The sequence below is a fragment of the Sminthopsis crassicaudata genome, chromosome 5, assembly GCF_048593235.1.
Source record: "Sminthopsis crassicaudata isolate SCR6 chromosome 5, ASM4859323v1, whole genome shotgun sequence".
NCBI lineage: Eukaryota > Metazoa > Chordata > Mammalia > Dasyuromorphia > Dasyuridae > Sminthopsis > Sminthopsis crassicaudata.
The window spans coordinates 52815055-52830070 of NC_133621.1; the positions used below are offsets into that span (position 1 = coordinate 52815055).

At 35.3% G+C, this 15016-nt stretch overlaps 1 protein-coding gene across 8 annotated transcripts in view; it reads right to left on the reverse strand.

The window, feature by feature from the left end:
- ST8SIA6 (ST8 alpha-N-acetyl-neuraminide alpha-2,8-sialyltransferase 6) overlaps window positions 1-15016 on the reverse strand; it is a 101131-nt gene that overhangs the window by 11472 nt on the left and 74643 nt on the right. For all 8 annotated transcript variants that reach the window (XM_074266723.1, XM_074266720.1, XM_074266718.1 and 5 more), the window contains 2 exons: window positions 11385-11526; window positions 9269-9381 (listed from right to left, as the gene is read on the reverse strand). In XM_074266723.1, coding sequence (XP_074122824.1) covers window positions 9269-9381; window positions 11385-11526 — 255 coding nt within the window. The remainder of the gene's footprint in view (window positions 1-9268; window positions 9382-11384; window positions 11527-15016) is intronic.

Genomic DNA, 15016 nt, shown 5'->3' on the forward strand with positions numbered 1-15016 from the left:
ACTTAGAAGTCCTGAATTCAAGCAACCCACCATCCTCAGTTTCTTCAGTAACAAGAGTAGGAGTGTACCACTATGTCCTAAGGCTTGGAATACTTTAGTCCAATCTTATTTGCTTTCATCAGATTCTTTGTTTTGTTTTTTTCCCTCAAAAAACTAATTCTAAGTCACAATGAACTGGTGCTCTCATTCATATTTCATTGATGTGAATATACAGGTCCACTCATTGTTCAAGAAGTGGCAGAAAAGAAATGGGCTGATTACAAGTAGAAAATGTGAAAGAACAGATAGAAAACCTAAAGAGTCTGTTTGTACCTACAAGGTATTAAATCAATCAGAAATGCACTGGATAGATCCTCTCTCTCTCACACACACACACACAAAAACAAGGATAAGATTTTTATGAGGGATGGATGAACTGTGACCTCCATTAATGGAGAGAACATCTACCAGAGACCCACAAAAATTGAAAGAAAAAAATTAAAATTTTAACCTTGCAATTAATTTTATCTTTTCCACAGTCCAACTCGTGTTTTAAGTTGAGTAAGGGACATTTAACACTGTTTATTGACTTTCAAGTATAACATATCTTGAAACTTTTACTTAATGGATGCAGAGGTACTTACTAACCTTGGACAACACTGTTTGAATTTTAAACATCTTTAATTATACTATGTTTGAGGCTATTATCATCATCCTCCCATATTTATGAAACTCTAGTACAAATGAGCATTAACTTGAATGTAAAAACTCTTTGAGAGATGGGACTCTTTCATTTTCTGTTTCTTAGCCTAAGACTAGACTGTAGGTGCTTAATAAATGCCCATTGGATTCTAAGAGGTAAGAATTATTAAAAAGCATAAGCCTTTAAGACTTTGCTGCAGGAAGGGTGGACTCCAGGCACACATCTGTTACTCCTTGCTCTCTGTGATTTCAGCAGCTGGCCAGCTCTTGGCAGGTCTGCCTGACAGTGGTACTTCTGGCAACTGTCAAAATGCCACAGCAATAAAGTGGAACATGTTAGGGAAAGGGGAGTTTTAGTAATGGATGGCAGGGACGATAATGGACCTGGCTAGCACATCTCTCGAAGAAAATCTACTGCTCACTGCTGGTCCATATTTTTGTGGAAAGATCAAGAGCCGTTTCCAACCTGGTAGAGTGCCAGGATATTCCAGAAAATCTCTATGCTAGTGATTCATTATGGCACATAGGTGACCTTGGGTTCCCAAAAGGCCATTTATTCAGAATGCAAGTTCTGATCGGGGAAATTTTAAGTAGCGATCTAGCAAAAGGAACCCTGTTTTGTTCAAACCTCACCCAAAAGGAGTGCAGAGAATTTTCTTTCCAGGAGACTTAGCCACTCTGTTATTGTTTGGTCAAAATTACATAGGAAATTGATAAAAACACAAAACACTCAGCTCTTTGTAGACCCTTCCTGCTTTTGTTACATCAATGGTAAAGTCAATGAAAAGAGTAGTAAAAATCACTGAGTTCTTGGACTTTCTACGTGCATTAATTTAACTATTGGCAGCCTTAATGTGCAAGTCTGTACAAGAACAAACAGGTTGATACACCACTTGGAGGAACTGGATGATATTCATTTTGGCATTTTTACAATAAATGAAACCAGGGAACATAAATCCATTTCAGCTAGATGAAAGGAAGAGTCATAGGTTCTCTTTGGAGGATCAAAGAAATGATGAATTCACAGAATTAGCTTCATCTTGACCCAAAGACACCAAAAAACAGTAATTCATCAGAGATTTAGTCAAATATACATGATATGTATAAGCAATCTGGCTACCACAAACAATCTCAGGATGGTAGCTTATGTTCCAAAAGCTGCTATAGAAGGTTAAGGAAAGGAAAGCTATTAAAGATTATGATCTAAATGAAGGTCACATATACTCTGATACTTGGTGGCTTCAAAGCAAAGGTGGGCATCAAGGAGGTGGACTGTTAGGTTCTTACTAAGTGCTAATGAGATATTAGGTTCTTACTAAGTGCTAAGTCGGTACTTTAACAATTCTCTAGTTCTGTCCTTTAAAGGGAGTTTTACCCCTTTGAACTTCTGGGGAGGAGCTTAATGTTTAAAAGGAGCAAGTTCATTGGTAGAAGTAATCTTCCCACAAGCCCTTGCGTTATCCCACGCCCATTCTCTGGGAGGATAAAAGAGGGTGGCACTCTGGAGGAGGAGAAGTCTCTACTCTAGGTCAGAGTTGGCTGCTCAATACAGGAAGAAGAATCTGGCGGAGAGATTGAGTTGAGACAGCAGATCTCCTCCCAGAGAGCGATTGGCAGTTTCTGGAGACAACAGAACTTTACAGTGGACAAAAAAGATATTGATGGACCAATTCCAGTGATTTTGTGATGAAGAGAGCCAGCTATACCCAGAGAGAGGACTGTGGGAACTGAGTGTACATCACAACATAGCATTTTTACTTTTTTTGTTGTTTGCTTCTATTTTTTTCTTTCTCATTTTTTCCTTTTTGATCTGATTTTCTTGTGCAGCAAAATAACTGTATAAATATGTATGCAAATATTGGATTTAACATATATTTCTACCATGTTCAACATATATTGGACTACTTGCCATCTAGGGGAGGGGATGGAGGAAAGGGGGAAAATTGGAACACAAGGTTTTGCAAGGGTTAATGTTGAAAAATTATCCATGCATATGTTTTGAAAAATAAAAAGTTTTAACTTAAAAATATATTGATAAATATATTACAGAGTTAAGAGAACCAAGTTTTTCAAACTATTCAGAAGCTTCACTCCTGTAAAACATGAATATTGTCTTTAAGAAGAAACAAAGAAAATGGTAGACATACAATAAGCAAGAAATATAAAAATATGGTTTAGTCATTCATTGGTTAGAATAAATATTCAAAGCAACATTAAACTAGAAGACTGAAGAGAAGATGACATTGTGTATAATTACAGTACTTTCTTAAATAAACCGTTAACTCGGAAAAGTGACAGATGAACAGTGAACATTGATTCTATCACTATTACTTAAAGATGTTTAAGTGATGCAAAATATTGTTCCACAACATAGAGGACAAAAGAGTCCAGAAAATATCTTAGCTAGCGAATAGCTGATCTCTTTGAGAAGCAGAGAGACCCGGCAGTCAGGGCCCTCACTGGTTCAGAATACAAGCACTTTTGTGGGAGAGGGAAAAGGATAAGTGCTATTGCTTCAAAAAATCATTAAACATTTGTTGAGGAAAAAAGAAGCCTTCAAAATTTTTGATTTGAGACTCAGCCAGACCAAATTACCATAGGAACATTGGTAGATTAATTCCTAAGGAGGCAACAAAGAAAAAGAAATGGAATAGATTTGCTTCCATGACTATTAGAGAGTGGAACCGAAATACAGTAAACAATAATAAATATTTGATAACTTGACTTGGATACCATCATTTCAGTACCACTATATTTAGTGAGAAAATATCAATGGCATTTTTAAGAAGATGAAGTCAGGAAGAAGATACAGATTAGACCAAATGCAGTTTTGATCAGTTTTGAAAGAATGTGAGAAAAATTTTTAAGATACACTAATGAAGGAGATACTCCAAAAGAATAAAAAAGATTATAAGTAGTATTTTAGGAAAAAAAACAATTATAAAAATGTCAGTAATTATTGACACAGCTAACCACTTTTTCGGCTCTGTAAAATATTTTAAAGAATGGTCTATGAATGAATTAAAAAGTACTAGAAACATACTAAAAGTGGCCTTTTGTAGCTTTTAGTGTAGGTTATATCTTCATGGTAATATGATTGGCCAAGAATTTTCGAGGACACAAAATGTGACTATGTTTGCTTTTGAATGCAATAATAGTTGACTCAGTAAAACAAAGTATTCTTCTCATGCATCCATAACATACAAAACCCCATGACAGATTCAATTATAAAAATTCTTTGGCCAACAATTTACTGAGATTTAAGGATAAGTGACAAAAAAAGGAGTCGCATGAGCAACAAGTTGCTCTTCATTCTTGCACAAATTCTAAATATGAGGAATCCCTTATTAATAAATTTAATATTTATAGATAATGTGCTGACTGCATAATGCCTTATACACAGTAGGCATTTAATAAATACCTTTTTAATTCAAGTTAACTGAATTCTAGAATACTGGAGGAAACATTAAAACTTTCTGGGCTCTATAAAGAGACCAGCTTAGTAACTCACACTATATATATATATATATATATATATGTGACCAGCTTAGTAACTCACACACACACTATATATATATATAGTGTGTGTGTGAGTTACTAAGCTGGTTATATATATATATATATATATATATATATATATATATATATATATATATATATATATATATATATATATATATATAAAACCCAGATTGTGACAAAATGTGACTAGATAGTCCAACTTGGACACGTACTAGAGATAGACAAGAATTCAGGTATTTAATTGAATAGAAGAATGAAACTGGACTGGACCACATTTGGAAAATGATGTAAGACTTTCAATGACTGGAATTTATTTGCCAGTGAACAAGTACATAAACACCATTTTTCTCCAATCATGTAATAAGGCTATACATAACTGAATACCATTATCTAGGAAGATTCAAAAAGCAGTTGATACTTGGTGAATATAATTAAACTGCTGCATATTACAGATGAACATTTGCATTTAAGTAATAGTGGAAATAAGTTTAATCTTGGAATCAAAATGATCTGAATTTATGTCCTGCCCATGACATGCTAACTGTATGACCATAGGTATATTTTTTCACCTTTCAATGTCACATGCAATTCTCTGAGACTCCAAGTTAGAAACAAAAATGCTCATCTGTTACATTAGGAGTTTCCAAATACCAGAAAATTTCCATATTGATGAAATCATAGACATGAACAAAAAAAGTCAGAAGGAAACATGCACCTGGTTGGAAAAGGAGGCAGTTTAGTCATGATGAAAGGACAAGAGATAATGGTGCAGTGACAAGTGCTACAAGGATGTCCCCAAATATCTAAAGAACCATAGAATGGCTTTCAGTATTGGGTTAACCATTTATGAAGGATATTTAGAAAGACAAACAAAAGTCACACAGGATTAGCAGATATGGTTGGGGCATGAGCTATACAAAAGCTTCTTAAATTATGAGTTGCAGCCCCATATAGGATCACATACCTGAATGTGGGGATTGCAAATTTGTGATTTATATCAGCAAATATTTGATTTGTAAACCTATTTTTATGTACCTACATACTTGGGACTGGGTCAGAATTTCTCAGATGAAAAGGGGTCACAAGTGGAAAAAGTTTAAGAAGCCCTGATCTACATAATAAAGAGATCACAGATCTAATGAATTACTTAAATAATGGTATCCCTGAAATAAAAGCAAGTAAGTTGATAGGCAATGGGATAATACTCAGTGATTTTGATGGGCAATTAAAGGGAAGAGCTCACCATGACCTTAGCATCCATTTAACAAGTGCAATTTTCTTATGTTACTGAGGAAACTGAGACCTGGAGAAGCTAATTAATTATCCAAAGATCACTGGTAGTGATTGGTTGATAGTGCTGAATGATTTGATTCCTAACCACCTATAATTTGAAATAAAAAGAGGGTAAATAATAGAGCAGTCTGGTCTATAAATTTATCCTGGGCCAAACTAGATCTCATATCTCTAATACTTTCAACTGTTGATCTTAAGAGACCTTTCAAAAGAAAAAAAAAAAAAAACTAGCAGAATTTCAGCAGCCCTTATTCTAGCTCTCATTATCACTCCATGGAGCTGTCCAGGGCTCAGAGCCATTGCTAACTTCAAAGAGAGCGGTGTGCTCAGATTGACTTCAGAGGCAGTCTAAGTGGATTAGAGAAACAGACTCCTTTACCTTTGATTTGTTTTTTAAAAATTGAGAAATGATCATTAACTTTATTCTAAAATGTCTTTATTTCCAAGGTATACTGTGAAAGGAAATGAAAATTTTAAAAAAGTTTTCCTCAATTATGTCATGAGAATTGTCAAAAAGTCTTCAGCAAGAGTAATTATTTTTCTTTATTATAGGCTTTCTTTCATGTGAAATGTTTTGGGTTAGTAGGGCAAAGCTATGGCTGCTCCAGTTGGAGGCTGGAAGAAGAATCCTTGGTTCATTTTAGAGCTGTTTTTAAAGACTTTCAGTTTTATTGATGTTTTCACATTGCATACACTTACAGATTACTCCTGCTTAGTGAGAGGTCTCTTGGAACAAAATAAAACAGTAAAAAAACTAAAAAAACTGATAATGTAATGACCTCAACTAAAAGTTCAGGCAAAACAGGGGCAAGTTCAAATCCAGTTTTTAATGGAGTAACCTGAAGGAAAGGAGGGCAAGGAGGATAAGTTTATTGATGAGGGAGATGCAGAAACTGTCACTAGAAAATACTAGTTGGAGTTCATGGAATTGAGAGGTTAACAACATATGGCAGCAAGATGTGGAGCTGGAAAGGCCATTCAATGGGAATTAATCATTTGAATAACTGCTGCCTGCAGGTTGTCCTTGTGCCTGGTAACTGCCTGATGTCTCTTATATTATTGTAAATTCCAGAGAAATGTGGCAGTGGGCCCGGACACCTTCCACCCATCAGGAACTGTGCCCTGGTCAGACCACTGTGTCCTGTTATGCCCACCATATTTTATAAAGAAAATTGACAAACTAGACTGTGTCAACAAAGTGAACAGTGTGATGGTAGGAAAGGAGGCTGTGACCCATTGGTACTGGTTACAAAAAATGTTTAAGCCTGGAGAAGGTTGAGAGGGGATGTGATAACAGGCTGCAAAACTTTTAAGAGCTATCAAGTAGAAAATACTTGTTTTTCTTAACATGAGGGGACAGAAATTATGGCTGGGAGCAGAAGTTGCAGGTTGATATAAGGGAAAACTTTTTGACAATTACAACTATATATAAGTGCCACTTTGTACAAACTCAACTGATTGCTGTTATCCTCCTTAAGTCCAACCATCTTTTACAAACCTCATTCCTGGACCTTCTCTCTGAACTCCTCCTTGCCCTTCTTTTCTCTTCCCTCTTCTTTCCCAAATCCTACACTTTTTGAGCTCTCCTTAATTTGTTGTCTTTTGCCCATGGAATATAATAAGCTCTTTGAGGATACAGGCTGTCATGCTTGCTTTTATTTATATTCCCAGAACACTGAATAGTGCCTGAAGGCACACCATTTAATAAGTGTTCTGTCTATCAATCTATCTACCATCTAGCCATCCATCTATCTACCATCCATCCATCCTGTTTGTCTATCTATCTACATATTCTCTCTATCTATCCATCCATCCTTTGATCTCTCTATTTATTTATCTCTCTATCCATTTGTCTATCTATCTATCTATCTATCTATCTATCCTGTCTGTCTGTCTATTATCTATCTATCCATCCATCCTTCTATGTAGCTATCCATTTATCTATCTGTCCATTTGTCCATATTTCATCTATTTATCTACCCATTGATCCTTCTATCTATCCATTCATCAATCTATTTATCTGTCCTTCTATCTACCTATTCATCAATCCTATGATTGTCTGTCCATCCATCCATCCATCTATTTATCATCTAATGAGCTGCCTTCAGAAGAAGTAGCAAAGAAATGATATATGGAACTCATAGAGTTTCACAAACTTAAAAAGTGTTATACAAATGCCAGTTATTACTTATAAATACTATATTCTTCCTCATTGGAAGAACTTAAACAAGAGGCTGAATGAGCACTTGTAAGGTGTGTTAAAAAAAAAAAAAAAAAAAAAGGATTTCTCAGCTACAGAGAGGTTGGACTATCAGATGCTCTAGATCTAACATTTAACAATCTGGGACTTGTATTCCCATGAGAAGATGTCCAGTGAAGGAGGGTTGCTGAAAAGGGGGATCTAGGAATTGTCACTAGAGAAAATAAGCCAGATTTCAAATAACAGAAAGAATGCAGTGGAACAAGATGTGCAGTTAGTAGAGGGCAGGAAGCAGTAAGCACATTATCATGTCCATATTCTGTAAATGTCCCCCAAATGTTGTGGTGTAAGGTATTCCTATCCCAATGATCATGGAGTGAATACCTCTTACTAAGAACTGAAGAATGAGCTCAACTTGAAGAAGTGAGATCAGCAGCCCTTAGACCCAATCTGCTAAAGCTCCCCTCTTTGTCTTGTAATGTGTCTGGGCTCTTGAGAAGATCAAGGGAAGCATCTAGGGAACTCCAGACACCCTTTTAATTGCTTCAGATATACATTTAAGAAAGACATAGGAAGAAAGGTCCAAATCACCGTCCCTAGGCAGTTGGACCATCCTGGTGCGCCTCCAATGGCTTTTGCCGCTAAACCCTTTGTAGCCATAGTTCTAGCTAGTCTTCCTTCATTGCTATTCTTGCATAGTTATTCTCCTTCATATAGGCTAGGTGCAGACATAAGCAGGCAGGGTTCACCTTTGTTGCTAGGCCTCCAGCTATATTTGTCCGCTCCCTCCTCCATCAAGCATTTAGAAATTATAATTACATCATTAATATACTGGCCATTAATCATAAAAAACTCATTCAGTAATTGTAGGCTGTCAAGTATATCGACAACGCCTTTGGTGCAAGATTTATAAATAAGATTTAAAATCACAGGGGACATGCTTATGGGAAACCATCTAGTTTTCATTTGCTTGAAAGAGGTGTATCAAATTGATAAGCTTATAATAAGTCTTATAATACCCTAAAAGTATTCATTTAAAAATGGCATGATTGATAAGAAAAATATAACTTTCTCCTTATTCTAAAAAAGGTTGATAATTTAGTCAAAATAAGGTCTTCCCAGAGGGATGAGCTGCCACCTCAACATATGCAGGGAAGTGCAGTATTTTGTAGCATATCCTATCAGAATGATGAGCACATCTTACTGGCTCATTTTGGGTTTTGCAGGAAAATTTTGAGGCTTACGGTTACAGAATCCTCATGTACATTTATCAAGACTGACCCAGTCAGAGAAAGCAAAGGATAATGTTATGTGAGTGCAAAATGTCTGGATCTTTTTAGAATTGAAAATTAAGTACACACACCGAACAAATTTCAGGCTGTATCATATTATCTGTGGATAGTAAACATTTAAATATACATGTGTGTGTATGTACATGGATGTATCCATCTATCTATGGGTGTATATATACATAGATGTATATACATCCATACACACGTATATGTATATCTATTTATATATTTCTTATATACATATTTTTTTATTCAAAGACTGAGATACAGAAGCTCTTACCTAAAAACAAAGTCAGATTTATCTATTTCAGCTCCACAGATAGAGTCTCTCAGGATTCCCCCATTTCCAACCACTGCACACTGATTAAAGGGACGCCCCACAAACGGTTGTGACTGTTAAAAGGAAGTTACAAAGAAGAACATTTTTTTCACTCATGGACTCACAAATGTCATCAGTTCAGTGTTTGTAGCTTAACTCCATAGGAGGTTAATGGAATATGGTATGCAGAGTGAGCTAATGGTTGTGAGAAAATACCAACTAGCTCAGAGAGTTAAGAAGTACCGCAGCTTTGGATGAATGGGTTTTTCTTGAGAGAAATAAGATTTGGCATTATTTATAACTATGTAAATAGACCAGGAAGGGAGAAAACTTTTTTTCCCTAAGCTCCAAAAAATGCTAAAATAAGATAATAAAATATATTAAACAATCTTCTACTTCCAGATAAAATTGATTTTTTTTATCTAGTAAAAGGTAGGTATGACTCCTGAATGAGGTCTTCAGGCTCAATTACACCATCAGTTATATAAATAAATGCCCATCTTGTAAAAAGTTTCAAGGCTAAAAACAACTACGTGCTGAACTATTTCAAATTAAATTTTCAAGTCCTAATTTTTTTTGTATAAACAACTTTCTTTTTTATTCTTTTTTTGGCTCCCCCATCAATTCACCCCAAATTTGCTCCTCCTCTCATCCTGCACCTGCACTTAGAAAACAATTCTCTTGGAAAGGAACAGTTCTTCAGTTGTTCAGTTTCCTTAGAAATAATGTTTCCTCTTCTGGCAATAAGGAATACCATAGGTCCTCTATTAATGAACCACTAACACTATCTGAAACTGGCTATTTTTATTTATTTGTACATTGGGTGGGAGATAGTTGTTAAGTTGTTTCTCCTTTCTTACTTCCAACTTCCCATTTACCAATATGTTATATGGTCAGGTGTTGGAGCCTTTCCCTGACCCTGAGTTATTTCTGATTTGGATATCTGCAATATTTTTCTTTTTCTAAGGAGCAGCAGGTTCTGAGGAAACTAGAATTTGGTTCAAAGGCTTTGAAGTTGGTAAGCTGACTCAACTTCCTTGGACTGGCATAAAGTAGCCTCAGAGTTGGTATGCCAAAGATTTGTAGTTTTTGGTACTAGGAAAAAGTGAGATGGATCTCTAGAGTTGTGTTGTGTGGTGTGTATTCATGTCTCTGCATATTATGTTTGTGTTATCCCTTCCACAAGCACATAAGCTTGTTCAGGGCAGAAATCAATTTTTTATACCTAGGGCAGAGTCACTGCTAGATAGCTTGTGTGCTTGATTGTGTGTGTCCTGGCAGTAGAACAGAATATTTGCTAAGACAAACTTCCTCCCTGTTGAAAAAGATAAGTTTGGGTCTAAATCTGAATTTACAGTTTCTTGCAACCTATTGTCTGTGTGTGTGTATTGGCAGTAGAACAGAATGTTTCCTAAGACAAACTTCCCCCCTATTGAAAAGATAAGTTTGGGTCTAAATCTGAATTTATAGTTTCTTGTAACCTATTACATGTGTGTGTGTATCTGTGTATATATCTATATCTATATCTATATCTATCTATCTATATATATCTATATCCATATCTATCTATCTGTGTGTGTGTGTGTGTGTGTGTGTGTGTGTATAGGCAGGAGAACAGAGTGGCCACGTTTTCCAACTTTACTTTCCAGAGTAAAATTAAGACAGAGAATAGAAAAATGTAGTTCTCTGGGCAAGGTGTGATTTGCTCCCAGCATAGGAAGTAGGGAGAAGCTCATTTCAGATTTTAAAAGGCCACTTTCACAGTACAAGACAGTGACCCAAAGATCAATGAGTTGTGAGGGAAGTCCCAGCTGATCCATTTTATTCAAGAGTGATGAGGCAGTAAGACTGGAGGTTAGGGGAAACTCAGAATTATTTAAGCTACATAAAAAGTGTTTTCAACATATCCACAGAACATTAAAAACTGCCTTTAAAAAATGGTCCCTCTCAAATCTAGCAGGCAATACTATTACTCATATAGTATTACTCATTTAGTTTAAGCCTTGACTTAATGTTTTAAAACATTCCATCTTTGTATTATATTGTCCCAAACAAGCCATTAACCGACTTCACTTACCACCGGCAGCATTCGAAAAATGCCCTTTTCAATAGGGAAGCTGGCCCTCTCTGCTTCATAACTTATGTTACTCCCAAGTGGAGTGTTATTTTGAGAAATGACAAGGTTGTGTGTAGCATCACAGCAAGAAACAAGTTTTGACCTGCAGAGGATAAGGGGGAAAAAAAAAAACATGAAAATAATGGCAGTCCAAAGGGGATAATCATCACGGCGATTTTCAGGAGGGAGAATCTCCTTCTTGCCCCTCAAATACCCTTCATCTCCATAGTTCTAATGAGCCCTTGAGAAGGAAATGGTGGACAAAATGGACAAAGGTGGTAACGAGATTAGGGAGCCGGACAGATCCCCTTGTTCCCTGATACACTGGAGCAGGTCCCAGGTAAGTGCTAGCCTGAAGTGGAAGTCACTTTTCCACCTTATTTTTCCTGTAGCTCCTATTTTTACATCACCTTCATTTTATTTGTTGAAGAACTTGGGGATGTCTAGTCCAGAGCAGAGAAGACTCTGGGGAGACAAAGCTGTCTCCTAGTATCTGAAGGACTGTCATGTGGAAAGTGAAGAGCCTTCTGATTGACCTCAGAGGACAGAACCAGGACCAATAGGTTAAAGCTGCACATTTAAACATCATGTCAGGGAAAAATCACAGCCATTGCAGTTGTCCAAAAGGACAAAAGGCAGCAATTTCTCCCTTTTATGCGTCCTTCATACCAGGGAAAAAAGGCCTCTTGTCAGGTAGATTATGGTAGGCTTTCATGTATAGGTTAGGGTAGCTACATAGCTAAAAAAAAAAAAATATATATATACACACATATATATATAACACAAGGGTTTACAACACTTTATATTGTTATCACATTTGATCCCCCAAACAGTCCTGTGAGATGGGAGTTATTCTCATTTAATCCTATTTATATGCCATAAAAGAGCCTATTTTATAGTTGAGGAAACCAAGTCTGAGTGAGATAAGTGACTTGCCAGTGTCATATAGTTAGTGAGTGCTTGAGGCAGGATTTGAATTCAACTCTCTTTCTGAGTCTTAATGTGTCCCTTATGTGTCCAGCTAAACAGCTACTGAGGTTCCCTCCATTTCTCAAAATCTTGGATTTTTGTAATTCTTAATATATCCCACCCCCTCCAAATTACCTAGTGAGCCTTCCTTTGTAATAAATATTTGAAGAGAAAGGGGGTAAAATCCCCATTCAACAAAACCAATTCTTACAATGCCATTATATTCTATTTTATTAATAGACCACAATTTATTCTATCATTTTTCAATTGACATCTACTTTGTACATATGATGTTTCTATATTATTATTTTAACTTTAAGGGAAGAGAGAAAATGGAGTATTTCTCTAGAAATAGCATTTGAAATCAAATAAGAAATAAGAAAATAACAAAAATGATATTTAACTATTGAATAACCCCCTGAAAATAAGCCATTTTCAAATGGACTATCTTGAATAACTTGAATAACTGAAATAGAATTTCAATAAAACTATTGGTATTTGGGAACATGCAGTCAGTTTAGTATTATACTGAGATCAATGGGTCCTTGTCTTTGTCTCTGACAGATGAATATCTGAACCATCCAAAAGAGATACCTGCTATTAAAGATCAGCAGGGCCAAAGGCTCCATAACCTCCCGTGGCAATCTACACTTGGCAGGTGAGTTTTTCCTTACACGACTCTGAAAAGTCTCATTTTAGGTTAGTAGTTTCATCTGGTTCTAGTTTTGTATAGAATAAAGAATTGATCAGCATTGTGTGTGTGTATATATATATATATATATATACATACACATATATACATATATATACACATATATACACATATATGTGTGTATATATATACACATATATACATATATACACACACACACACACACACACATATATATATATATATATATATATATATATATATATATATATATATATATATATATATATATATATATATATATACCCTTGTATACTCAAAGCCAGTAATCAAGTCACTCCTTATTCTTCAAACAATTATTCATCCCTCCAATCAACTTTGTTGCCTGCTATTATTTTTATGTCCTTTGAAAGAGTATGGTAAGTAAAATGGGATGAAATAATCTCATACTGGACAGAGTATGAGAGTAAATGAAATACAATGTGATTTCCTAGTCCTTTTGTCCAAATGTGCCTTTTAATGTATTCTATTATCATGTTGACTTTTAAAATATAATTATACATGGCTGGCTCACAATAAGCTTGTGGTCAATGACCCTCAGATGCTTTCCTATATATACTACATAGCCAGTTCTCCTGCAACCATTTAGAATCATAGATTAATATGGCTGTGAGGAACTTCATAAAAAATTCACCTCATGAGGAAATTAGAGCTGAGGAAATTATCTATTTGTTGGGGAAAAGGTTATCCTTAAGTGGGTATCTCTTGCATTCTTTCTTACTTAATTTCATCTCATTTTAAGGATCCATTTCTAATTTTTAGGGCATTTTGAACTTTATTCCTCTCATAAAGTATCAGTAATCATTATAGAATTAATAGACTGTGTTGTGGACCTCAAGAAAGGTATATTATTTGAATGCAATGGTTGGTGTTTCAAACTTTGGGTATACTATGATAATGTCAATGTTATCTGGTGAATTGTGATTTGAAGAAAAGTACGTTTTACTCACCAAATATCATCATCTGCTTCATAACATCCATCCAAATTCTGAACCTATAATTTCTAAGAGATGGTTTATGGAGAATAAAGCAATGTAGATTCCAATTGGCATATTATCTGGTCAAAAGCAATTACCTGAATGCTGTTTTAAAATTATAACATTTAAATTTAATTAGAATAGAGTTGTTAAAAAAAATCTGATGTTTTTAATCATTCCCTTCTTGAAACTAATTTTCTCTCCAGATTTTCAAAACACTATTTTTTTCTGGTTCTCCTCTTACCTATCTAACAACAACTCCTTTAGAAGGTCCTCCTCCAGATCATGCCCTCAAAATGTAAGATGTCCCTCCTTACATCCTTACAATTCCTGAAGTTCACAGAACAGGTCTAGGTATTATTCTTAGCTCCTCGTTCTCATCCTCCATTTCCAATCTATGTGTATGTGTATTACATATGTCATCAAAAAAAAACCCATGTGGCAGAAAAGACACTTTCTTGTTCCTTTAAAATATTACCACAAAAAGGCCTTTTAGAAGCACCTAACTGCATGTAGTACCCTCCTAGATGCTATTCAAAGAGAATTACAACAAAAGTAATTTCTGAAATCTGAAATTAATTCTCAAAGTCACTGAACAGCATTCTGGTGCAGATGTATGAATTTAGATTAGGAAATGTAAGTAATATAAAAACAAAATATATAAAACATTATTTTAAAGTAAACCAAAATATGATTCAACTTTCCCCTCTCTATATCTGGTTGCTCCTAAAAGTGTGTGTGTGTGTGTGTGTGTGTGTGTGTGTGTGTGTGTGTGTGTATACACTTCTCTCTAATAAGCTCAGTTTAAGATGCATGGAATTTGAAGTGACAAGGGCCATCTCAGTGGAGATCTCACCAAACAGCTGAAAAGGAAGGAACTTAGTGAAGAGATTGGAACTGGATGTATATATTTAATTGAGAATCATTTATAACAT